Below are 27,308 nucleotides of genomic sequence, written 5' to 3'. Positions count from 1 at the left end.
TGCTAACTTTGTGCCCCTTTTAGGGCGTCAGCAAAAAGCAGACTATCAATGTCACTTCTTAACATTTACTCATGGTTTCCTGCACTCCAGATACAAGTGCTTTGCATACAAGAAGTCCTTTTAATATCGCAACAACTGTATAACATAGCAGTATTAGACCTCCCTTTTGTTTTTTTAAGTTTCTTTATTTATATATTTATTTATCTATATATATATTTATATATATATAATATATATATATTATATTTGTTTTTGTTTTAATGTTTACTTATTTATTTATTTAGAGAGAGAGAGGGAATCCCAATGCGGGGCTCGGTCTGTCTGTGGTGTCAGACTTTGGTCTGATTGATATATATATATATATATATTTATATTTATATATTATATATTTATATATTATATATATCTCTACACCCAACACAGGGCTCGAACCTACAACCCCGGGATCTAGTCACATGCTCCACCAGCTGAGCCAGACAGGCACCCCTCACCCATTTTTTTTTTTAACTTTTTTTTTTTTAACATTTATTTATTTTTGAGACAGAGAGAGACAGAGCATGAACGGGGGAGGGGCAGAGAGAGAGGGAGACACAGAATCGGAAGCAGGCTACAGGCTCGGAGCCATCAGCCCAGAGCCTGACTCGGGGCTCGAACTCACAGACCGCGAGATCGTGACCTGAGCCGAAGTCGGACGCTCAACCGACTGAGCCACCCAGGCGCCCCCCCTCACCCATTTTTTAGATGTGGATACTAAGGCCCGCTGAGGCTGTGTACCTGGATCACACAGTTGGGAAGCAGCCCAATTGGGACAGAGCACACACTTATATGCCAACCACACTGCCTCTTGCTGTCACTGGTTAATCTGAGGGAAGGGGCGGGGCAACCAAGCAGGGTATCCAGCAGAACACAGTCCTGGTCTCTGAAGAGCTTATGTTCCAAAGTCCCTGTTTGTAAATTCATCTGCTTGGATATTGCAAACACCTGAGTTAGAAACAATCTTTACCGGGGGCACCTGGGTGGCCCAGTGGGTTGAGCCTCCGACTGTTGATTTCGGCTCAGATCTTGCGGTTTGTGAGTTCAGTCCCTGAGTGTGGCTCTGCGCTGATAGCACAGAAACCTGCTTGAAATTCTTTCTCTCCATCCCTCCCGGCTCACTCACTCACTCTCTCTCAAAAACAAATAAAACTTAAAAAAAAAAAAAAAAATCTTTACCAGATCTCTTAGACTAGCCTTCGTAATCAATGTCTGAAAGCGCAGTGCAAGTTTTGTACCTGAACTGCCGTTACGTGCACTCTGCCACTAAAATCCGAGTATCTTGTCTTTCGCAAAGGGTTTGGGGAATGATACGTTCTACCCACAGGGCTTATGCCAAGGCAAGCAGGTCTTTCTGAAAGTAGTATGTTCTGTGTTTTCCTTTTAATTTACAGCTTTTCTTGACATTTTTGTAATGTTGTGGATGAACGCCAACTTTCAGACAGCCCACTTAGCCTGTCCACACGTATCTTGATGCCAAGACTCCATTCTTCGTCCCCAGGTATTTTGGGGAGTAACAAACATTCTGTCATCCTACTTAGCCTCCCTAGATTTCTCATGACCTGTTAATGTGTGTCCGTGGCTGGGTGCACCTGTAGTTCTGTTTAATGGTCAGTGGAAATGAAAAAAAAAAAAAAGTCTGCATTATTGAAGTTCTGGTTTCTCTTCCATTCTGTGTCACAGACACCAACCCACCACTCATTGGAAAATGGTAAAAAAAAAAAAAAAAAATACAATGGATGCATTGAAGTTATATGTAATTGTATAAATGGTGCAACAGTAATAAAGTTAAACAATTAAAGAAAAGACTAGCCTTTTGGGGGCTGTACCTTGGACCCTTTCATGCCCACCATGGATATTGTCTCAGAAGCTGCCTTCATTTCTCCATTTAATATTACACACCTCAAAGTCTGTGACAATTAGTGACTTGTTTAGATTTTCACAACTTGCTCTTTCCTCAGTGCCTTTGCCCTTGCTATCACTTCTGCCTAGAAGGCTTTTTCTGTAGATTGCTCCATGCCTGGTTCCTCCTCCTCCCGGGGTTCAACCCAGTTGCTAACTCCTCGGTTACCTCCACCATGTCTTCAGAACCCACTGCCATCTGCAATGATGTGTTTGAAATCTGTCTCCTCCACTGGAATGTAAGAGTGTGAGGACAGGAACCCTGGCTGTTTTATGACAATCTCACTTGCTAGAACATAGTAACAGATGCAAAGCAGGCACTCGCTAAAGTGTTGGTGAAAGTGCAGGATTTTTTTTGAAGTTAATTTATTTTGAGAGAGAGAGAGAGAGAGAGAGAGCGCACAAGCAGGGAGGGGTAGTGAGAAGGAGAGACAATCCCAAGCAGGGCTGGATGCGGAGGCTCAAACTGATGAACCAAGAGATCATGACCTGAGCCAGATGCTCAACTGACTGAGCCATCCAGGCACCCCAAGGAATTTTTTTCATGGAAATTCTAGAATTCTCACAGGACACTTCACAAACTCAAGAGAATTGGGTCATTTCCTTGGCTTTCCTGGGTTGCTGGCATTCCACTCTCCATTTTCCTTCCTCAGCTTGAAGAGGAAGCTGGCCCACCCAAAGGCCCATTTCCTCTCCATACCTGCTACGATGGAAATCAGCTCTAGGCACTGCTTCCCTCTGAGAGAGTTCTGGAAGGTGCTCAGTCCTCAACTCCAAAGGCCACAGGTACCCAAAGGGCTCTGGTTTGAAGCTCCGTATTCCCTGGACTCTTCCCCCTCCACCAAAGGATAAGAGAAAGAGAACTTCACTCCTCCTGTCAGGTTTCCCCACCGATCATTTTATATGCTCTTTCCATGTCAGCTATTGTTGTTTTCATTATTGAGATAGCACCTAGCAGCAGATTAATAACAGTAATAATGATCATTTATTGGATTCTGAGCGTGCCAGGCATTTGCCCTGCACACGTCATCTCCTTAGACTGTCACAACCACTGCCTAAGGTAGGTGTCGTTACCATCATCACGCTCTGCTTTTTATACAAGGGTACCTGGGGCTCAGAGAGGTCAAAGAACTCATCTAAGGCAACACAGCTAGATTCAAAGCCCTGCAGTCTGGCTCTAGAGCCTGCCTCTTAAACGCTGTCCCACACCACCTCTTGGTGCTGGAGAGCCATGAGCTCCTGGCCCCATCCCTCCAGGCACTGCATCCTTGATGCTGTCTTCGGTCTGTCTCCAAGGACGGATCTCACACAGGGAGGACTGTGTTGATGTACAGGGTATAGCAGACATTCAGAAGTAGGTGATGTAGGGCACTGGCCCCCTTCGGCAGAAAGCACAGCACACTGCTGACGTCTGTGGCTCTGGGGCAGACACACAGATGTGGCCTTGCATCCAGTAAGTGTAAATATTTAAAAGTTGGGGTGCCTGGGTGGCTCAGTGGGTTAAGCTTCCAGCTTCGGCTTGATCATGAGGTCACGATCTCATGGCTTGTGAGTTCAAGCCCCACGTCCGTCTTTCTGCTGTCAGCACAGAGCCCACTTCACATCCTCTGTCCGCCACCCCCCTCAAAAATAAATAAACATTAAAACTAAACTAAACTAAACTAATAAATATTTAAAAGTTATATGTCAAGATAGTAAGTGTTCAAAAACACACATTCCATCTTCCTTCCTTGACAAGCAACACCTTTGCAGAACCTGGAAGCCCAGGTTCAAAGATGGAATTCTAAAAAAAAAAAAAAAAAAAAAAAAAAGATGGACTTCTCCGGCTCAGACTTCCATGTCAGAACACAGCAACATGGGGAGAATCAGCCCTCGTCCTGCACCCTTTCTCTTCCCACCCCAGGCCTCAACCTGTACCACGAGGCTTTGAATGTGTGTGCGAGGATACGCAGCTCTGTCCAAACCCCCTGCAAACACATCCGTCCACAAGTCCCACTGCCAGTTTAGGGATGCTCACAGCTGCTGTGTCTCAGCTCTCAGGAGCGACCCAGGCAAGAGGTTTCCACAGACCCTGGAAGAGGGCTTGGGGCCTGTCGGTGGAAAATTCCAGGGTCCTGTGTCACCGGAACGAGGTCTGAAAGGAGGTGGTACGGGTTCCGGGTGAGCACACCCACTTGGAGCAGGGCCCCCTCCTCACCTGTGGGAGCTGGGGCAGGACCAGAATGGCACCTTTTAAAGCACAGGGGCCAAGGCAAGCATCCAAAGGCCTGTCCAGGTCTCAAGCGGTACCATCTGGGAAAGGCAGGACTGGGGACATCAAACATACACTGCTGCCCGGTCACAGGGTGGGCATAAGACCTAACACTGTTTGGACGGTTGCTGTTTTTCAGGTGCTTCTCCACGGGCCTCACCTATCCTGTCTCTTTCATCCTCCTGCCTACCCTGTGAGGCCAGTTCCTATTACTATCACTACTGTAGAGACTAGACAGCTCAATTACAAGTAATGTGCCCGCTGTCATGCAGATGGCATTAAGTCAAGTCCATGGGTAGTCAAGTCCATGCTCGTAACTAGTGTGACACAAGATCAAAGAAGAGTGACAGTAAAGGGCTGGTAAAAGATGTGTCAAGACATGTTAATTCTATCTCAATGAAGCCGGGGGGATGAAAAGATACGCCAGGAAACTGTTAACCAAAAGAAAGCAAGTCTAATAATATTGATGTCAGACAAGATAGAATTGGAAGAGGAAAGGTCTGAACAGGCCAAAGAGGAATATTGCGCATTGTGAGATGGTCGATAGACTTCAACATCTGGAAGAAATGGCAGGAACCTTATCTGCCTAACAGCTTTACAACATACAACAAAAGACCAGTGAATACACTTTAACAATGACGATGCCAGAATCACGGTGGGAGACCAATAAATGAGCCTCTCAGAGAACATCTGATAAAGCAAAATTAAAAGTAAGGACATAGAAGGGCGCCTGGGTGGCTCAGTCGGTTAAGCGTCCGACTTCAGCTCAGGTCACGATTTCGTGGTCCGCGAGTTCAAGCCCCGCATCGGGCTCTGGGCTGATGGCTCAGAGCCTGGAGCCTGCTTCCGATTCTGTGTCTCCCTCTCTCTCTGCCCTTCCCCCGTTCATGCTCTGTCTCTCTCTGTCTCAAAAATAAATAAACGTTAAAAAAAAATTAAAAAAAAAAGTAAGGACAGAGAACACAATGCAGATTCCCAGGGGAGTCTTCAGGTATCACCCATGGAGGCTGGAGGACACACCAACCTTTTACTGTGCCCCTCACCTGCACGGTTCTTCTCGCGGCTGCAAGGAGCAAAGGGAGTGGGCACCACTAGAGTTGTATCCACAGACACGGGAACCTTGGCACACTTCAGGGCTTTCTGCAGAAACTGGCAGAGATGCTGGACGACACAGGACTCCAGCCAGCTGTTAAATCATCAGGATTCTCCTCACCAGGACTGGAAGACAATGTTTGTCCAGGAAAGCAGATACGTATGATTGATTGCTTGTCCTGTTGCTGTAATGGTAAAAATACATCTTTTCCACCAATGTCCCAGTAACTTACAGCTTTCTCAGTGGACTTTATTTATATAGGGTATTTCATTCAGCATTCGACAAATGCTTATTTAGCAGGTGTTGTGTGCTAGGTGCTCGGGGGTACAGCTGTAAATAAGATAAATGACGTCCTTTGTTTTAAAGCTTATTTCTTTATTTTAGAGACAGGGAGAGAGAGAGCCCCAAGTGGGCTCCAAGCTGTCAGCACAAAGCCCGATCCAGGGCTTGATCTCACAAACCGTGAGATCATGATCTGAACCAAGATCAAAAATCAGACACTTGGGGTGCCTGGGTGGCTCAGTCGGTTAAGCGTCCAACTTGGGTTCAGGTCATGATCTCACGGTTTGTGGGTTCAAGCCCTGTGTCGGGATCTGCACTGACAGTGCAGAACCTGCTTGCAATTCTCTCTCTCTCCCTCTCTGTCTCTGCCCCTCCCTGACTTGCACTTTCTTTCTCAAAATAAAATAAATAACCTTAAAAAAAAAAAAAAAAAAAAGAGTCTGACACCTAACTGACTGAGACATCCAGGTGCCCCAAGGTACTTTTTTTAATAGAATCCTTAAGCTAATGATGAGGGGAACAATAAACAAAGAGACAATCACAAAGAGTGATAAATGCTATGAAGAAAACAGAAAGATATGAGGCTAGGGTTGCCAGATAAAATTCAGGGCACCTGAGTCGATGTGAATTTCAGATAAACAATGTATAATCTTTTAGTATAAGTACGTCCCATGCAATATTTACACTAAAAAAATCATGCACCGCTTTTCTGAGATTCACATTGAACTGGGTGTCCTGTATTTTGCTTGCTAAATCTGGCAAACCTAAATGTCGAGTTACTGGGTGTGGACAGTGGGCAATTTCAGACAGGATGGTGACATTTGAGTTGGAATCTGAATGTACAGAGATGAGTCAGTTATTCAGGGGTCTAGAAGAGCATTCCAGGCAGAGGGAAGAGCAGCTACAAACACTCTGAGGTGGGAGAAAGCTTGGATCTTGGAAGAACAAAAAGGAAGGTGAGGTGGCTACATTGAGTGAGGGTGGAGAGGAGGAGGAAGGAAGGTGATGAGGTCAGGCAGGTTGGCAGGGGCCAGATCTTGCAGCGTTTGTGGGCTGTGATAAGAGATGTTGAGCAATTTTACAAAAACTTACATCATTCACTCAAACAGAGCATTTTTTTTTTTACATTTTATCTTAGGAATTGCTTTTACATGTTCATAGGCAGGGTGCTATCAAAGATAAACAAAGCTGGACATTGTTAAAACAGTAAAAACAGATTTTATTCAGTAACTACTGACAGTAGGGGAAAGAGCGGATTCCGACTATGCAGAGGTGATTGGGCATTTTAAAGGAGAATGAGGGAGTGCGGGAGAGAGTGAGGGCACAGGTAAAAACTTACAAAGGGTTGGTCGGTGTAAATGTGATCAGGTTAGCTATGTCTGCTAGCTGGCAATTATCAAGGTTGCAGCCTCCCACAGAGACCAAGAGACCAAGGCCTTACCTTCCTGATGATTATATTTCAAAGGAACGGTTTTCAGGTCATTGAGGAAGACACTCCTAATTGCAACAGATACATATATATCTCAAAGAGACTGAAGAAGAATTCACAATTGTAAGCCCTTCTTAGTAAATGCTCTAAGATGGGGAGCCTGGGTGATTCAGTCGTTTAAGCGATCAACTCTGGATTTCTGCTCTGGTCATGGTCTCATGGTTCATGAGACTGAGCCCCGTGTTGGGCTCTGCACTGGCAGCCCGAAGCCTGCTTGGGATTCTGTCTCCCTCCTTCTCTGCCCCTCCACTGCTCACGCTTTCTCTCTCTCTCAAAATTAATAAACTTAAAAAAAAAGTAAATGTTCTAAGAAAGTGAGGGCCTTTCTTGCTGCAGAGGTTTGGACAGAGTCATTACGTGGTGAGAGTTCTGCAATTCTCAGTGCCTATGTAATTCTGTGTTCTTATATTTGTTTCCTTGAATGATAACCAAATATGTGCCTTTCAGTCCCTGGAGGAGCAAACTAGCAATTGCAAGGGATGGGCTCTGAAAGAGCTGGGCCCGCTGGCAGCCAAAACTGAGGGCTGGGATTTCCATAAGTCCTCATTGCTTCCTGTCATTGTCACACTCAATGGATCATAAGATCCTGCAGGCCCTACCTCTACAGTATCTCCTGAAGCTGTCCACTTGTTTCCATATGCACCATTACTCACCTGAGTCTGGGCATCTCATCTCTCTCCTGGAGGCCTCCAGTCTCCCCTGCTTCAAGCTCTTCCCCCCATACAGTCCATTTCCACACAGCAACTGGTGGGCCTTTTAAAATATAGATTTGGGGGGGCGCCTGGGTGGCTCAGTCGGTTAAGCGTCCGACTCCAGCTCAGGTCATGATCTCGAGGTCCGTGAGTTCGAGCCCCGCGTAGGGCTCTGTGCTGACAGCTCAGAGCCTGGAGCCTGCTTCCGATTCTTTGTCTCCTTCTCTCTCTGCCCCTCCCCCCGTTCATGCTTAAACAAACTAAACTAAACTAAACTAAACTAAAATAAAATAAAATATAGATTTGGTGGCCATCCTGTAGTGGATGCACATAAGGCACAGTCTAACAAGGCTTATGAGCCCTACATCATCTGGCCCCTGCTGGCTTCTCTACCTTCCGCCTCCTGTTCCTCCGCACTTCATTAAGCCCCAGCCTAGTTCACGCCTGATCTTCACACAGCTGTCTCCTTGTTGAAACTCAGGCCAAATGTCACTTGTTCAGAGGCCTTCTCTGACCATCCAATGACCTTCCAAGTCACTGCCTGTCATATCACCCTGTTTTAAATTTTCTTCTCATAGTGCTTATCAAGATCTGAAATTATTTTGTTTATTCCTTCTCTCGCTCTAAAACAGGCGCTCTGCGAGGGGGCAGAAAGTTCTCCGTCTAAGGCTATGGACAGGACTTTGAGCAGTTCGTTCAACAGTTATATAAGACCTACTACGTGCCTCACTGAAGCCCTACGTCAGACGAGGTCGCACTCCAGCGGCCCCTGGCCGAACCAGCGTCCATGGCGGGGGGGGGGGGGGGGGGAAGGATGAGGATTGCGATGCCCGCGGCGGTGATCTAAGCCAAAGGGCATTGTCGCTTGTGACGTCAGCGCAAACACGGAGCGCGTCTCCATTGGTCTTTCGAGTTTGGGTGGGGCCCGAGCGCTCCTGGCCCCGCCCCCCCGCCTCTGCCCCTCTCACGCATGCGCCCGGGCCGCAGCCTCGCCGCCGCGCCATTTTGCCGGGGTTTGAATGTGAGGCGGAGCGGCAGCGGTGGGTAGTGCCGGCCACAGTTCGCGGCTGAGATTCCCTTCTCCGTTCCCGTATCCCCAGGAGGTGAGGCGCGGGGCGTGCACGGCCTGGCAGGGTGGCTTCTTGGGACCCAGCTAGGGGAGGGATGCGGCGCTCCTGACACTTCCGAGCGCTGGGAAGCAAGGACCGCGCCTCTGGGCGAGAGCGGAATGCGGGCCCGTGCTTCGGGAGGCGCCCTCGGGCGAGCTCTTTGCCCGCACCGACGGGTCTCTCTTCAGCTCACCTCGCAGCGTCCCGAGGCTCGGGCCCACGCCCGGCGGCCCCAGGGCCTGTGAGGGGCGAGGGCCCCCGAGGCGCGGCCTAACGCGAGCTGCCCGAGCGTCCGCCCCTTCCCCTCCAGCGCCGCACCGATTGGTCGCGCCGCCGCCGGGCCGCTCGGGAAGGCCGCCTCTCATTGGTCGCGCCTGCGCGTCCGTTCTCGTCGCTCCCGGCCACCCGCAACGTGAGCTGAGTGCCGCGGCGAGGCCTGTCCGGCCGGGCTGCTGGGTGAGGGCCGGCCGCCGCCCAGACCTCCTCTTGCCCCGACTCACTTTCTGATTTGAGAGGGGGGAACTTTAACTTCCCTGAGCTTCAGTCTCCCCGACCGTAACTGAGCATCGTGATCTCACTTTGCTGAGTTAAGGAGTATGTCCTAGTCCGTGCACCTGCCCAGTAATGTAGAGTCCTGCTCTTGGGGGGGAAACGCGATAATACGGTAGTTCGGAGCCTGAGCTTTGGAATTGGAAGGCCTGGGTTCGCTCCAGATTTGGCCTCTCGCTAGGAGTGCAATGCAGGGCTAGTCACTTCATCCCTCGGTGTCTCCCATTTCGTTATGCGCAAAGTGGGTTTGAAAACAATCTGCTTGGTAAAGTGGTTGTGAGAATCCACTCAGTCATTACCGTGATTTACAGAGTCCCACCTAAAGTGACCGTTGTCCGCCTCTTCCACCCGTCTGCTCTTAGCCGCTGTAGCTGTACTGCTGAGTTCTGTTTTCTTAAATGTCCCAAGCTCGTGCCCACCGTAAAGCGTTTGGACCTGCCTTTTCGTTTGCTTGAAAATTACCGACCTCTTAGGTTTGCAAGACTGGCTCCCTGTTTCACGCCTCTTAACACCTTCTTTGACCAACTTCTCTGAGGGCTTCTTTCTTTCACCTCTTAAGAGCATTTGTCATTATCTAGAACTACTTAGAGTTGTTCACGGTCTCTCGGCTGCTGGGCTGTGAACTTCAAGAGCAAGGACCTTGCCTGTCTTTGTTGTTGTGTTCCGGTGATGAGTGCTTGCCACGTGGTATTATTCCTTGGAAGCACAGAAGGGGACTTTTACTCTTGGATCCCACCAGCGTTCTTTTCTCATCCCCTCGCCCCCCACCCCCATCCGAAGTTTTTACTTGTGTGTGTGTTTCTCCAGTTTTTTTTTTTTTTTTAATTTTTTTTTCAACGTTTTTTATTTATTTTTGGGACAGAGAGAGACAGAGCATGAACGGGAGAGGGGCAGAGAGAGAGGGAGACACAGAATCGGAAACAGGCTCCAGGCTCCGAGCCATCAGCCCAGAGCCTGACGCGGGGCTCGAACTCACAGACCGCGAAATTGTGACCTGGCTGAAGTCGGACGCTTAACCGACTGCGCCACCCAGGCGCCTGATGTTTCTCCAGTTTTTGCATAATTCCTGGGACTCTTGGTTCACCCTGTTCTCGCCACCCCGCCCGCCCCAAGACTCTTCCCCTTCTTTCCATCAATGCAAGGGAATTTTCTCTTCCCATCTGGTTACTTTGATTTCTGCTATTTGGGGGCTGGGACAGAGGTTTCCTACATTTGATCTTAGCCAAAAGGCTGAGAAGCGGTGGGCGCAGAGGTTTCCTATACGGGATTGGATGGGTTTGAGAGCACTGCTCTAGCTTTGGAATTAATTTGTTCTTTTATTCATTTAATAACTATAGAGCATCCACTTAATCTCTGGAAAAACAGTGAAGAAATAAACATGGACAGGGTCCTTTCCCGTGGAGAGCTTATATCCTAGTGGGAGAAAGAAACAAGAATACAAATAAATGAATTAGATAGTTTCAGATACTGATAAGTGACAGGTGAAGAAGGTGGCATATGAGCTGAGACCAGCCATGGAAAGGTGAGGGGACAGAGGATTCTAGGCAGAGGATCTAGAAAGTACAAAGGCTCGAGGATAGGAATAGACTTAGAATATTGGAGGAAAATCCAGCATGCTACAGTAGTGTATGAAGAAAGGAGAGGTGTCCGGGGGCCAGATCATGTAGGGCTTTGTAGACAATTACAGAGTTCGGATTTGATTCTAAATGGTATGTTCCTGTGATTAGAAAGCAGAGGGTGGGTCAAAGTGCCTTGGTATGTTCTTGATGTGTATGTGCCAGATAGTTTTCATTCATTGGAACTCTTTCCCTTTCCCCAGTTGTAAGGACTCAGGAATGGTTCTCTAATGTGGAGGAAATATCTAAGGAAAAGGCACAGATCTTGGATCAGCTTATGTCACAGACGTCTGTGAGATGGCCTTGGAAAGCTTTTATTCCAAGTCTTCATCCATAACTGAGGGCCTGTGGGAAGAGGCTAGACTTAGGTCCAGCCATTCATTCAACAAGAAGGACTTGGAATTTAGATAAGTTTCTCATAATTGAGTTACTGTGGCACATGTGTTTTATTTTTTAACTGAATTGGTAGGGATTTCCAAAGATAGTTTTGTGGAAAAACTAAAGCGCCGCCCCTTTTTTAAAGGCAAAAGAATGTATTTCCCATTTTTAGTTTGAATCTTTATTTTAAAATCAGTAACACTTTCTATGTTTACATATTGCTGATATTTTAAAAAGTCAAAGTACTTTCACCCATGGCCAAATTAGGTAGCTTAATTAGACCTTGATTTTGCCCATGTATGGTGAATACCTATGGAGTATTCTCTAAAATTACCTTATTTGTCATGCTTTCCCAAATCAGGGCTAAGCTCATAATTTGGTTTTATAGACATTATCATTAAGGAGATACAAAAAGGGTTTGTTGATAAATATTTAGTTCCTTAACTAATACTAAATTGTAGAGTCTGTAGTATTTTGACTTTCAGGGATTGTTGCATGTATGTTTGTATATCTCCCCTGTCCCCAATGCACACTTTTTTAAAGTTTATTTTATTTTGAGAGAGAGAGTGCATTGGGGAGGGGCACAGAGAGAGAATCCCAAGCAGGCTCTGTGCTGTCAGTTCTGAGCCCAAATCAAGAGTTGGTTGCTCTGCCAATTGAACCACGCAGGTGCCCCCCCCCCCCACTTTTTTTTTAACTTACAAATAGTCGTATTTTAGTACCTCAACTTTGTCATTTTAGGATCATTCTATCATGTGGTCTTAGAATCAGTTTTCCCCACCTCTTATTTTTCACAGTCAATTGACCAGAACAAATGTGTGAAATGATAATGCTTTTGATGGAAAAATCAAGGGAATGTAACTTTTGAAAATAGTATAAGAAATATATATTAGGTATTTATCACTATTGTAAAGCTCTAGGGAGATTGAAATGAACAAAACACAAAGCCCCTACTCTCATGGAACCTAGAGTCTAGGGAAGAGAGAAGCACAGTGAACAAGAAAGCAAAGTAATATGGCCAATAATATTTGGGAATTTGGAGCTTGGAAAAATAGAATAAGGGAATGGAGAGTGACTGATGTGGGTGCTCTTTTAGATAGGATGGTCCAGGAACTTATCTCTGAAAAGAGACAACCTTGGAAAAAGACCTGAGTGAAGTGGGCAGTGAGCCATGCAGCTCTCCAGAGGCAGAGCTGTTCAGGCAGGGAGGACGGCAAGTGCAGAATCCTGAAACAAAAGTATGAACACTGACATAATATGAACAGTAATATAGGATAGATCTCAAATTCACTTTTTTAAAGAATTTATTTCTTTTCTTTTTTTAAATTATTTTTAATGTTTATTTATTTTTGAGAGAGAGAGACACACACACAAAGGATGACACAGGCTCTGCACTGTCAGCGCAAAGCTCAATGTGGGGCTCGAACTCACTAACCATGAGATCATGACCTGAGCCGTAAGTCGGACACTTAACCAACTGAGCCACCCAGGAACCCCATTAATTTATTTTTTTAATTTACATTCAAGTTAGTTAGCGTATAGTGCAACAGTGATTTCAGGAGTAGATTCCTTAGTGCCCCTTACCCGTTTAGCCCATCCCCTCACCCACAGCCCCTCCACTAACCCTCTGTTCTCTGTATTTAAGAGTCTCTTATGTTTTGTCCCCCTCTGTTTTTATATTATTTTTGCTTTCCTTCCCTTATGTTCATCTGCTCTGTGTTTTAAAGTCCTCATATGAGTGAAATCATATGATATTTGTCTTTCTCTAATTTCGCTTAGCATAATACCCTCTAGTTCCATCTAGTAGTTGCAGATGGCAAGATTTCCTTCTTTTTGATTGCCGACTAATGCTCCATTGTATGTATACACACACACCACATCTTCTTTATCCATTCATCTATCAATGGATATTTGGGCTCTTTTCATACTTTGACTATTGTTGATAGTGCTGCCATAAACATGGGGGTGCATGTGTCCCTTCGAAACAGCATACCTGTATCCCTTGGATAAATACCTAGTAGTGCAATTGCTTGTTGTAAGGTAGTTCTATTTTTAATTTTTTGAGGAACCTCCATACTGTTTTCTTTCTTTTTTTTTTTTTTTTTTTTAATGTTTATTTATTTTTGAGACAGAGAGAGACAGAGCATGAACGGGGGAGGGTCAGAGAGAGGGAGACACAGAATCCGAAACAGGCTCCAGGCTCTGAGCTGTCAGCACAGAGCCCGACGTGGGGCTCGAACTCACGGACTGCGAGATCATGACCTGAACCGAAGTCAGCCACTTAACCGACTGAGCCACCCAGGCGCCCCTCCATACTGTTTTCCAGAGTGGCTGCACCAGTTTGCATTCCCACCAACAGTGCAAAAGAGATCCTCTTTCTCCACATCCTCACCAGCATCTGTTGTTGCCTCAGTTGTTAATGAGCCATTCTGACAGGTGTGAGGTGGTATCTCATAGTGGTTTTGATTTGTATTTCCCTGATGATGAGTGGTATTGAGCATTTTTTCATGTGTTGATTGGCCATCTGGATGTCTTCTTTGGAGAAGTGTCTATTTATGTTTTTTGCCCATTTCTTCACTGGATTATTTGTTTTTTGGGTGTTGAGTTTGATAAGTTTTTTATAGATTTTGGATAGTAACCCTTTATCTGATATGTCGTTTTCAAGTATCTCCTCCCATTCCGTCAGTTGCCTTTTAGTTTTGCCGATTGTTTCCTTTGCTGTGCAGAAGCTTTTTATTTTGATGAGGTCCCAATAGTTCGTTTTTGCTTTTGTTTTCCTTGTTGAGTAAGAAGTTGTCATGGCCAAAGTCAAAGAGGTTTTTGTCTGCTTTCTCCTCAAGGATTTTGATGGCTTCTTGTCTTAACATTTAGGTCTTCATCCATTTTGAGTTTATTTTTGTGTATGGTGTCAGAAAGTGGTTCAGGTCCATTTTTCTGCATGTCGCTGTCCAGTTTTCCCAGCACCACTTGCTGAAGAGACATTCTTTATTCCCTTGGATATTCTTTCTTGCTTTGTCAAAGATTAGTTGGCTGTACGTTTGTGGGTCCATTTCTGGGTTCTCTATTCTGTTCCATTGATGTGAGTGTCTGTTTTTGTGCCAGTACCATACTGTCTTGATGATTACAGCTTTGTAATACAGCTTGAAGTCTGTCGGATTCACTTCTTCCTTGAAACACTTTTAAGTGAACAGAAATGAATTATGGTGGGTAAGTTGGTCATGTAACTGAATTCCTATGTTGTTGGGGTTCCTTATAACTGATCCTTGAAGAATAGTCTCTAATCCATACCGGGAACTCCTGTTTTAGCTAGTTGACTGACATTGACTCATCCTTTAGTTCATGCAACAAATGCTTACTGAATATCTTCTATGTGCCAGGCAGTGGTAAAAGTCCTGGGCTTACAGAGACAAGACATACAAAGTCCCTGCCCTAAGGAGCTTACAAATAAGGATAGCAGTTACATTAAAGATACTTAAAAAAAGCAAAAAAGCTATTTCAGATGATGTTACTGCTGTTAATAGTGTAGATGATAGTGATGGAAGGCCTTTTTAAGAAGTTGATGGTGGGCTGACAGCTGAATGATGCCCAGTATCAGATTAGAAGGAAGAGCATTATTACAGGCATGGAGAACTGTCTTGGCTGGTTCAAGCAACAGAGGGAAGGCTTTGTGGCTTGAGCACAGAGCCAAAAGGAAGGTAGGTGAGGTTGACAGGTGTCAGATTGCATAAGACTTTGCCATGGTAAAGAGTTTGGATTTTTAATTCAGATAAATTATGAGGAATCTAAGAGATTTTGTTTGTGATATGTACAGTGCTATAGGAACATAATGAAGAAAGTTAGTGAAATGCAAAATTATTGAGGAGTGTATTAAACTCAACAGAATAGATCCAATTAATCTCTAATCCTCCCAACACACACACACAGTTTCTAACATGCTGCCTTGCGTAAATCTCAAAAAGGTAGGACAAATTTGTGTGATAGAGCAAGATGAGTTTTGTTTCGTATTTTTTAAGCTCGTGTATACTGATGTAAATAATTTTGCTTGGCAACAGCCAACTTTCATGATTTCATAACAGATCGAGCATTTCAACACAAAAAAAGAATGGGAAATAAATTGATTAAATCACATGTTGCAAAGTTTTATATAATGAAGTAGTTCTGTGGCCAAGTAATGAGGGGGAACTCTGGGTTAAACAACATTAACCTGATAACTTACTGCTTCAGTTCCTGAAGACTTTAAGGTGAATCTCCAAAAGGGGATTATAATGTATAGCATTTGCCAAACTATTTTTTTGTAAGATTTTATTTTTAAGGATCTCTTGACCTCACAGCCCTTAGATCAAGAGTCACATGCTCCACTGACTGTGAGCCAGCCAGGCACCCCTACCTTTTCCAAACTTTTGATATAAAACCCAGAAAGGGTGGCCTCTCAAATTGTGTGTATGGTTGAGTAGGACTTAATATTCATGCCATGGAGTGTTTTGTCCTGGGTCAAAAGAAGTGAATAGATTGGTGGGCGAATCTACTAGAACAGTCAGAATATTGGCTTCCCTTATGATAAAAATGTTTCCAGTTTCTAATAAGGAGAATACAGATAGTTTCAAACAAATCATTCTGCTTAGAAGGTTGTGGTTTCTGGCTGTGGAGGTATAAGCTGCACAGGCACAGCATTAACTATAGCCCTTTGTCTGTCTATCTGTCTCCTTTCCTTCCTTCCTCCCTCCCTCCCTTCCTCCTCCTTTCTTCCTTTCTCCCTTCCTCAACATGTCCTTTCTATTGCCATTCCCAGTGCTTCCATTCTAGGTCAGGCTTCTGTCATTATTTCTTCCACCTGAGAGCCAAGATAGCCTTGGTAGGAAGAGAGTAGACCTATAGAGTCAGACTGACTTGAATTTGATTTTTTTTTTAAGTTTATTTATTTTGAGACAGAGCAGGAGCGAACAGGGGAGGTGCAGAGAGAGAGAGGGAGAGAGAGAATCCCAAGCAGGTTTGCGCTGTCAGCACAGACCCTGACACAGGGCTCAAACTCATGAACCGCAGGATCATGACCTGATCCGAAACCAAGAGCCGATCGCGTAACCAACCAAGCCACCCAGCCATTCCTGAATCTGATTTTTATTAACTGTGTGTGACTTGGGGCAAGTTAATCTCTCTGAGTCTTCTTGTATGTAAAATGCTTATATGAAATGATATGAAGCATACAAAAACATTTAGCATTGTGCCTGGTTCATAGATTGTGGTTCATAGCATTGTGCCTGGTTCATAGATGTGCCTGATTCATAGATTGTCCCGTTTAAAAAAAAAAAAAAAAGTGTTCTAACAGATCTTCACTTGTTCCCTTCAGCTCCATTCCGGAAACATTACCAGCCCAAAGTTCATATACTCCACTTTCATTAAGTTTTGACCCATTTCAAAAAAACCGTAGTGGCTTCCTATTGTACATTAAATCATGTAACTCTTCAGCTAAGTCTTAAGGATCTAATAATATGATCTGATCTCAGCCTCCAATTCCACTGTTCCCCAAAGGAGCTATGTAGCTTCCTATTTGTTACTTTGCTCACACTAGTTCTTGTGTTGGATGGGTCTTCATTCTATTTTGCCTTTCCGGTTACATGTATCCTTCAAATTCAACTCAAGACTCAGCCTCTTGGAAATCTTGGCCCACATGGAAATGTAGGCCAAGTGACTCTCTTGTTAACAACCTCCTAACAGTTACGTTTTTGTGTGACTGATTTGGCACCTCTGCTCCAGGGGACAAATGTGTTTCAGGCTCTTTTTGGATGCGCATACTGTGGATTATGCAACTTTCTCTATGGGATGTGGGGTAGCACTCTGCAAACTCGTTAGTATTTCTTAAGTAAGACATTTTTATACAAAGTAAGATACTTTATTTATAGCCTCAGGCAGTTTGGGCCAGGTTTTGCTGCTAAATGAGTTTGCCACAAACTTAAAAAACAACAACAAAAAAAACCTTTCAGTTTATAGATTTTTGGATTTCAAAACTGCAGGAAAGGGATTAGTTTGTAGCTGGAATCACAGTTGTGTCTTGTCTTCCAACTAATATGTAAGCTCCATTGAGAGCCTAAATTTAATTACCTGTGACAAGGTCATTTTAAAAAGACAACAAAATTTTATTTACTTACTTTTTAATGTTTATTTACTATTAGAGAGCGCAAGCAGGGGAGGAGAGAGAAAAGGGGACAGGATCTGAAGGGAGCTCTATGCTGATAGCAGAGAGCCCTGTGCAGAGCTAAAACTCACAAACTGAGATCATGACCTGAGCCAAAGTCGGATGCTTAACTGATTGAGCCCCTTAGGTCCCCTTAAAAATGCCATAAGATTTTAATAACTTTCTGATTGTAAGTGTAATACATATAGGTAGTTCTGTAGGATATCAGGAAAATCTAAAAGAATATGAAGAGAACAAAAATGTCCGGTGTTCATCACATAGACATTTATCACTGTTTACATTTTGGAGTGTATTTTTCTATAGATGGGGGTATGTATACATTTTTTAAAGATTTTAAGTAATCTCTGTACCCAGTGTGAGGCTCGAACTTAAAACCCTGCACCCTGAGATCAAAAGTTGCACACTCTATCAACTGAGCCAGCCAGCCACCCCTAAATTTTTTTTTTACATAGTTTGAATTGTGGTGTATTTGACTTTTTTTCCACTTAGCTTAATTACATTTTACAAAAATTATTACATACTTAATTTTTTTCTTCTTTGTTCTAGAAGCTCCAAATTTAGTTGGGTGCATGGTTGCCTTGAAAAGGCGACATTTCCTAAGTTCCTGGGAGCTAGTGTGACTTTTTCCCTAAAGCTGTGTCCTGGGATCTACGCAGAAGTGCAGTTTTAAAAAATAACTATTGAAGTATAACTTACTGTGAGTTCATGTGAAGTGTACTTTTTGGTGAGTGTCATTAATAATTGTATACAGTTGTGCATCTGTCACCACCATCTCATCAGCACGGTTTTAGAACATTTTTTATCACCCCAGAAAGTTCTGTCATTTTGCACTTAATTTTACCTACTCAGCAACAACCTGGAGACCACAGAGTCCTCTTATAGCATTCTCAAGCTTTTTGTTTATGGAGAATGATGTGTGCACGCACTCACTCTTCTAATCTGTATATATGTGCTGTTTTTTCTGTCTGTATTTCTTTATGTCATCAGTCATGTGGGTATAAGCCATAGATTTAGTTTAGAATTTGTAATGTATTAGATGTGAATTTTTTTTGGTCAGTGGCAGTGTATTCTGTGATTTATATTTGGTGTTGTTTCAGATTTGAACATTTACTTAATAAAATTGTTACTTTTTTAAGTTTACTTATTTTGAGAGAGAGGGAGAGAGAATCCCAAGCAGGCTCTGCACTGTCAGTGAGGAGTCTGATAGGGGGCTTCTTGAACTCACTCCGTGAGATCATGACCTGAGCTGAAATCAAGAGTCAGACGTTTAACCTTAACCAGTTGAGCCATGGAGACCTTCCATCCTCCCCCCCCTTTTTAAGTTAATTGTTACCTTTTTTTAATTGAGCTGTAATTGACATATTACCATTAGGTTCGGGTGTATAATACAATGAGTAATATATGTGTATATTGTGAAATGACCACAGCACATCTAGTTAACATCCATCAGTAAACATAATTACAGATTAAAAAAAAAAGTTTTTTTTAATGTTTATTTATTTTTGAAGAGGAGAGAGAGAGACAGAGCAAGAGCAGGGGAGGGGCAGAGAGAGAGGGAAACACAGAATCTGTAGCAGGCTCCAGACTCTGAGCTGTCAGCACAGAGCTGGATGTGGGGCTTGAACTCACGAGCTGTGAGATCATGATCTGAGCTGAAGTCAGATGCTTAACTGACTGAGCCACTCAGGCACCCTTACAGATTTTTTTTTTTGTCATTAGAACTTTGTTTTTCTTACATAGGCTCTGTGCCCAACATGGGGCTTGGAACTTATGACCCCAAGATAAAGAGTCCCATGCTCTACCGACTGAGCCAGCCAGCTGCCCCACAATATAGTATTGTTTGTTTGTTTATTTATTTTAGTAATTTCTGCACCCAATGTGGTGCTTCAACACACAAGCCCAAGATCAAGAGTTCCATGTTCCCGCAACTGAGCTGGTCAGGTGCCCCCTATATTATTAATTATAGTCACCATGCTATACATTATATCCTCATGACTTACTTATATCTGGAATTTTGTACATTTTGACCCTCTTCACCCATTTCATACACCCCTAAGCCCCACCTCTGGTAACCACCATTTGGTTCTCTATATGTATGAGCTCTGGTGTGTTTTGTTTGTTTAAATTTTAAATTCCACATTAAAGTAATCATACGGTATTTATCTTTCTCTGACTTATTTCACTTAGCATAATGCCCTCAAGGTCCGTCCAGGGGGCACATGGCTGGCTCAGTTAGGGCATGCAACTCTTGATCTTGGGGTCATGAGTTCAACCTCTACGTTGGGCATACAGCCTAATTAAAAAAAAAAAAAAAATCCATCCGTTTTGTCACAAGTGGCAGGGTTACCCTTTTTACGGCTGAATAATATTCCATTGTATACACATTATCACATTTTCTGTATCCATTTATCCAGTGATGAACACTTAGGTTATTTCCCTGTCTTGGCTGCTGTAAAAAAAGAAAAAAAAACAACTAGGAAAAAAATGCTGCCGTGAACATAGAGGTGCAGATATCTTTTTGAATTAATGTTTTCACTTCCTTTGAGAAATACCCAGAAGTGGAATTTCTGGATCACATGATCTGTGATAGTTCTATTTTTAATTTTTTGAGGAATCTCCATACTATTTTCCACAGTGGTTGCACCAGTTTACATTCCCACCAGCCGTGCACAAAGCTTCCCTTTTCTCCACATCCTCATCAACACTTGTTATCTCTTGTCTTTTTGATGATTGCTATTCTAACAGGTGTGAGGTAATGTCTCATTGTGGTTTTGATTTGCATTTTACTGATGATTAGTGAAGTTGAGAACCTTTTCATGTAACCGTTGGCCATCTCTGTGCCTTGGAAAAATGTTCAGATTTTCCGCTCATTTTTTACTCAGATTTTTTTTTCTTTTTTTTTTTTGCTTTTGAGTTGTGTCGGTTTTTTTTTTTTTTAATTTTTTTTAATGTTTATTATTTTTGAGAGAGAGAGAGACAGACAGAGACAGCAAGCAGGGGAGGGGCAGAGAGACAGGGAGACACAGAATCAGAAGCAGGCTCCAGGCTCTGAGCTGCCAGCACAGAGCCTGATGCGGGGCTCGAACTCACAGACTGTGAGATCACGACCTGAGCTGAAATCGACGGCTTAACTGACTGAGCCACCCAGGCACCCTGAGTTTTGTGGGTTTTTAAAAATATATTTTGGATAGGGGTGCCTGGGTGACGCAGTCGGTTAAGCGTCCGACTTCAGCCAGGTCACGATCTCATGGTCCGTGAGTTCGAGCCCCGCGTCAGGCTCTGGGCTGATGGCTCGGAGCCTGGAGCCTGTTTCTGATTCTGTGTCTCCCTCTCTAGACTCTGTCCCTCCCCCGTTCATGCTCTGTCTCTCTCTGTCCCAAAAATCAATAAACGTTGAAAAAAAAAAAATTAAAAAAAAATATATATTTTGGATATTAACCTCTTATCAGATATATGATTTGCAAATAATTGCTCCCATTTGGTAGGCTGCCTTTTCTATTTTGATGGTTTCCTTTGCTGTGCAGAAGCTTTTTAGTTTGATGTAGTCCCACTTGCTTATCTTTGCTTTTAGTGTAGAAGGTTCCTTTTTAATCATAATAATAGCTGTCATCCTCTGAACCCCAGCATTCTCTCCCCAGGTACAGATTCTTAGCATCTGGTTTGTTGTCAGTGCTTGTGATTGCATGTTGTGCACAAAGAAATTTATTCTGGTTTCTTTAATCTCAGAACTCTTTATGGGATCCTTACTTCTTAAAATTGTAATTTCTTTTGGTGGCCCCTTTTATTTATTTTTTTTAATGTTTATTTTTGAGAGGGAGAGAGACAGGTGCTAGCAGGGGAGGAGCAGAGAGAGAGACACAGAATCTGAAGCAGGCTCCAGGCTCCAGTTGAAAGCACAGAGCCTGACATGGGTCTCCATCCCACGAACTGTGAGATCATGACCTGAGCCAAAGTCGGACACTTAACCAACTGAGCCACCCAGGCACCCCTATGGTGGGCCTTTTTAAAAAAAGTTCCTACTGAGTCTTTTTTTAAACTCTTGTCTGCCCTTTTTTGTAGCATTAAATCTAATAAATGTTATGTGACTTTGATCAATTATTCAGCTTTGTTTTTCTACACCTTCTTTTTTTACTTTGTGGTATGTATATTCTTCATCTCAAAATTAGCTAACCATTTTCAAAAAAGCCCATTAACTTCTGGAACCTTGTCTGAGCTGAGTCAGGCTTATATAGCCCATACCTTAAAATGTAACAAATGGATGACCTTCAGAGAGGGGAAGACCCATAATACAAAAGTACTCTTTTATGTAAATCACTATGTCCCAATGTGACCAATTTACCAAACCTCATTTTTTGTTTTAGGTTCTATGGCAATGGAGCTCAGCGATGCAAATTTGCAAACGCTAACAGAATATTTAAAGAAAACTCTTGATCCGGATCCTGCCATCAGACGTCCAGGTAAAGAGAATAGATGTTTTGTGGTTTGATCTATTCTTTAAGAACAGGTGAGGAAAACCTTTGCATAATCTACCTGTATTTGTAAGTTAAAAAAAAAAAAGATTTACACTTTGATTTTCAGGCATAGTTTCTTTTTCATTCTCCAGCTATAAAGTAGATGGTTGGCTGCTTATAGCTGCTGTAATGTATGGTGATGGGTGTTTTTGGTTTGGTTTTGTTTTTTGAGTAAAATCTCTTTTATTTGGTGTCTTGGATTAAAAAGCACTGTGTCTAGAATACCTTGTCCCTTCACCTTTCTGAAAATCCCCACATTTGCCAGTTTTAGAGAGGTAATAATTAGGGCACAAAGATGAAAGTTAATTGCCTAAAAAGTGATTAATTAAATCAGGTAATGAAACAGTCTCATAATCCCCATGTTGAGTTTGATTTAATTAATACATTTTAAGACCAAGGTTCCTCTCTTCTGTATTTGACCAGTTTCTGTTAGAAATTTAGTATAAGCTTAGATTTCCTTTTAAGTTTATTTATTTTGAGAGAGAGAGAGAGAGAGAGAGAGAGAGAGCGCGTGTGCGAGAGAGCGCGTGTGCCTGTCAAGTGCAGGGGAGGCAGAGAGAGAGAGAGAGGGAGAGAGAGAATCCCAAGCAGGCTCTGCACTGAGTGCTGGACCAATGCAGGGCTTGAACTCCTGAACTGCGGGAGATCATGACCTGACCCAAAGTCAGACAAGAGAGATCAAGAGTTGGATGCTTAACCCTGTAAGCCACCGAAGTGCCCCTAAGCTTGGAATTGTAAACTCAGATGCCCACAGGAGTCAGATGTGAAGGTAAATGATGGAGGCAGGCCAAGTGGGGACTGGTAATATGTGACTTACATACCTTGGTTAAGGGCTTTTGGGATGAGCTAACTTTGGGGGATTCAAACCAGTTTTGCTGGATCAGATTTCCAGCTTTGCTTCAAAAATAAAAGACGTTTCTGTGAAGTGTGCAATGTCCTCATTTTTAAATGATAACATCTGACTTCAAAAAATTGAAATACTGTGCAGAAAAAGCAAACTACTTCTGAGAGCCAGATGTCTCTTGTGGGAGGGGTAGTAAGTTGATGGTTCTCAATGTAAGCCTTATTAAAACCAGGTATGCTCATCCCGCTTCTGCAGAACATACTAATGTGCATGCTCAGAAAGAGGCTTTTAGCATGGCCTCACAAAGAAATGAGTGAGTGAGTGCGTGTGTGTATGTGTGTGTGTTGAAGATTTATGTTCTGTAAAATAAGTAGAATTGTAAACATGTTAATACATCCATTCTCTTCTAGGATAGCCTTGTGATTTCTGAGAGGGAAAATTGTGGTTTTCCCCATTAGTGCTTAAAGAAGTAATGTGTTCTTGGAGGAAGGAAAATTAATGGCTGTAATCTTCTTAGACTTTCCCAGAAAGCCTCTGCAAACCCTGTCTGTTGAAAATGATTTTTAATAATTGTGTGTTTGTAAGGTGAGGTGGTTACTGTTTTACGATTCCAGGGACAGAGTGTAGGAATAAATTGATGTTTCTGGAAAGAGTTATGAACATAGCATTTCTCAGGTTGTACTAGACCGACTCAACATCTTTAGAAAATGATCTGGAGGTTGAAGTGTGTAGCGGATCTCAGCTTATAGATAGCACTGTGCTCCTTTGGTTCTTGAGATGAGACTGGTATGGATGAACTGGAAGACACTTTGAGGCACTTTGAGGCTCTTTGAGTGTGTAGAAACATGTCGTTGTAAATATTTTGTGAGCAAGTTGAAGGAAATGAGCACAGAAATAATTTGACTTAAACTCATGAGATTTCTTTCAGGGTATTGATTTCAATTTAAGAAAGAGATCTGACAATTTATATGGGCTTTTCCCCAGAGCATGGATACAGTGTGTTGCCCTGTGGGCAGTGCTAACCACTGAGAGGAAACAGCCAAAGCCTTCCAGACTCCTACAAAACCATAGTGTGTCCCTCTTGAAAATCATTTTCCAGTTCATTTTATTTATTAATGTTTTTATTTTTGAGAGAGAGAGAGAGTGTGAGCTTGGGAGGGGCAAAGAGAGGGAGACACAGAATCCAAAGCAGGCTCCAGGCTATGAGCTGTCAGCACAGAACCCAACATGGGGCTCAAACTCACGAGCTGTGAGGCCATGACCTGAGCCGAAGTCGGACATTTAACTGACTGAGTCACCCAGGCGCCCCAACATTTTCCAGTTTACCATTCCTCATCTTTTTTTTTTTTTTTTTTTTTTGAGAGAGAGGGAATGAGAGAGAAGAGAGAGCGTGCACGCATGAGTAGGAGCGGGGTAGAAGGGGAGAGAGAATCTTAAGCAGGCTCTATGTCCAGTGCTGAGCCTGATGCAGTGTTCAGTCTTACCACTGACTGTGAGATCATGACCTGAGTTGACTCTCAGCTTACTGAGCCACCCAGGCGCCCCCTAGCATTCCTCATCTTTTATTTTTTATTAAAAAAAAAAATGTTTTTAACGGTTTTATTCAGTTTTGAGAGACAGAATGTGAGCAGGGGAGGGGCGGAGAGAGAGGGAGACACAGAATCTGAAGCAGGCTCCAGGCTCTGAGCTGTCAGCACAGAGCCCGATGTGGGGCTCAAACCCATGAACCATAAGATCATGACCTGAGCTGAAGTTGGATGCTTAACTGACTGAGCCACCCAGGTGCCCCATATTCCTCATCTTTTAAAAAAGACATGATGAGCACAAAGTAGGGAAGATTTGAGGATGGACGTCAAACTCTTGGGACCCAGTTCAGAAAGAAGAGAGGTGTAGATTGTAGAAAATACTAAATTGTAGAAACTAATAGATGCTAAAAGGAGACCTCAATACATATCGGGACCTTAGGGTAGGTGTTGCCTTATGAAGCTTGTAAAGAGGAAATGTTGTAAACCCTCACTGTGATCAGTAAACTCAGAAGACTGATTATCCCTTAAGTGTAGGAGTTGAAAATATGTGGGTAAAATCTTTGAATATTTTTTGCTGGTATTAACAATGTTTAGTTTGAGAAGAACATTGAGGGCCAGTATGGTAGAATAAGGACTGCACTAAAACTTTATCAGTGATGAAATCTAGCTGTGTGATCTTAAGACTACCTAACTCCAGGGGTCTTGTTTCTATTTTTTATTTATTTATTTATTTTTTTTCAGGGGTCTTGTTTTTAAAATAAGGATAATATACCTATGGGTAGTAGTGACAATTAAGGAAATAATAGATGCAAGATGTGAGTAAAGCACCAGACCCATATGATTAATAAAAATATACATTAGCATGCATTAATTCACTTGATTTTCATCACAGTAGTATAAAATTTTTTTTACTGCCATTACTAATAGTACTAATAATAATCCTTCTGGAATAAACCAGACCAGTCTTCAACTTGATGGTTCCACTCAGTGAAAATTTTTTTAGTGTTTTTATTTATTTTTGAAAGAGAGAGAATGAGTAGGGGAGGGACAGAGAGAGAGAGGGAGACAGGATCTGAAGCAGGCTCTACACTGACAGCTGAGAGCCCAGTGTGGGTCTCGAAGCCACAAACCGTGAGATCATGACCTGAGCTGAAGTTGGACGCTCAACTGACTGAACCACCCAGGTGCCCCTTGGTGATTTTTTTTTTTTTTTTTACTATAATTCTTTATAATTTTTTTTCCTTCATTTTTGAGAGAGCACGAGTGGGGTAGGGGCAGAGAGAGAGGGAGACACAGAATCCGAAGCAGGGTCCAGGTTCTGAGCTGCCAGCACAGAGCCCGACGCGGGGCTCAAACCCATAAACCGTGAGATCATGACCTGCTCTGAAGCTGGACGCTCAACTGACTGAGCCACCCAGGTGCCCCATCCATCCCTCAGTGAATTTTTGATGATAGGTTGGTGCAAAAGCAACACATATTTAGTAGAAACCATACTTCAGATTGTGAATTTTGAACTTCTCCGTGGGCCAGTGATAGGCAGCAGTACAGTACTGTTTCACGGTGCTGGGCAGTGACAGCAAGCCACGCTCCCATTCAGTCATGTTGTCACAAAGGTAAACAACCAGCACACTGACAACCATTCTGTACCCATATAACTTTTCTGATTTCACTCTCAGTATAGTACTCAGCAAATTACATGAGATAGAAACACTTTGTTATAAAATAGGCTTTGCAATAGATGGTTTTGCCCAACTGTAGGCTAATCTAAGTGTTCTGAGCACTTTCAGGTAGGCTGGGCTAATGAGTACATTAGGTATAATGAATGCAGTTTTGACTTCTGACATTTTGAACTTAGCATGCTTTTATCGGGACATAGTCCCATCCTAAGTTGAAGAAGGTCTCATTATGAATTTGCCAGAGAGTCACTTAATCTGAGAAGCAGATTCTCCTTCTGCAGGGGTGATCAGTCAGTCAGGCCATGTTACAGGTTTGCCAGAGTCAAGTGAGGTGTTTTTTTGTGTTTTTTTTTAACTAAAAAAAAAAAAATAATAAATTTTTAATGTTTATTTATTTTTCAGAGAATTTGACAGAATTTATTTTTGACAGAATGTGAGCAGGGGAGGGGCAGAGAGAGAGGGAGGCACAGAATCTGAAGCCTGCTCCAGGCTCTGAACTTTCAGCACAGGGCCCAACATGGGACTCAAATTTACAAACCTTGAGATCATGACCTGAGCCTGAGTCTGACACTTAACTGACTGAGCCACCCAGGTGCCCTCAAGTGAGTTTTAATGGATGGTAAAGTGATTTGAAACTGTTTATTTAGAGAGAGGGAGGGAAGGGGCAGAGAGAGAGGAGAGAGGGAAAAAATCCTGAGCAGGCTCCACACTCAGTGTGGAATCTGATGTGGGCTCAGTCCCACAACCCTGGGATCATGACCTGAGCTGAAATCAAGAGTTGGACACTTAACCAACTTAGCCACCCAGGTGCCCCTACTTTTTTGATGCTTTTAATCAGATCTACATAGCTCACCTGTATATAAAATGGAAAGATTTGGTTAAAGTAACAAATCTTCTAACATGAAAATTCTTTTACAGCTGAGAAGTTTCTTGAATCTGTAGAAGGAAATCAGAATTACCCACTGTTGCTTTTAACTTTGCTGGAAAAGTCCCAGGATAATGTTATCAAAGTGTGTGCCTCAGTAACATTCAAGAACTATATTAAAAGAAATTGGAGAATTGTAAGTATTTTGTGAACACACAGTCTCATAACCTGTATGTTTAAGATTTATATATGCAGCGCTCCTGAAAGATTCAGACACAGATTAAAGATAAAATTAAATAGAA

The 27,308-nt window shown here is 43.1% G+C and overlaps 1 protein-coding gene and 1 long non-coding RNA gene across 2 annotated transcripts in view; one reads left to right on the top strand and one right to left on the bottom strand.

The window, feature by feature from the left end:
• Window positions 1-1,746: 1,746 nt before the first annotated feature.
• On the bottom strand, window positions 1,747-7,988 carry LOC125936508 (uncharacterized). The gene is made up of 3 exons (XR_007462042.1): window positions 7,704-7,988; window positions 5,230-5,463; window positions 1,747-2,771 (listed from the first exon to the last, which is right to left on the bottom strand). It is a non-coding gene; the product is annotated as an uncharacterized LOC125936508 (long non-coding RNA).
• Window positions 7,989-8,709: 721 nt separating this feature from the next.
• CSE1L (chromosome segregation 1 like) overlaps window positions 8,710-27,308 on the top strand; it is a 45,783-nt gene continuing 27,184 nt past the window's right edge. The window contains exons 1-3 of the mRNA XM_049650633.1: window positions 8,710-8,845; window positions 21,946-22,041; window positions 27,060-27,202. Of these exons, the coding sequence (XP_049506590.1) occupies window positions 21,951-22,041; window positions 27,060-27,202 (234 nt within the window). The 5' untranslated portion in view covers window positions 8,710-8,845; window positions 21,946-21,950. The remainder of the gene's footprint in view (window positions 8,846-21,945; window positions 22,042-27,059; window positions 27,203-27,308) is intronic.

Source organism: Panthera uncia, assembly GCF_023721935.1.
Source record: "Panthera uncia isolate 11264 chromosome A3 unlocalized genomic scaffold, Puncia_PCG_1.0 HiC_scaffold_11, whole genome shotgun sequence".
In the NCBI taxonomy this organism is placed as follows: domain Eukaryota; kingdom Metazoa; phylum Chordata; class Mammalia; order Carnivora; family Felidae; genus Panthera; species Panthera uncia.
This window is presented reverse-complemented; position numbering and strand designations above follow the sequence as displayed.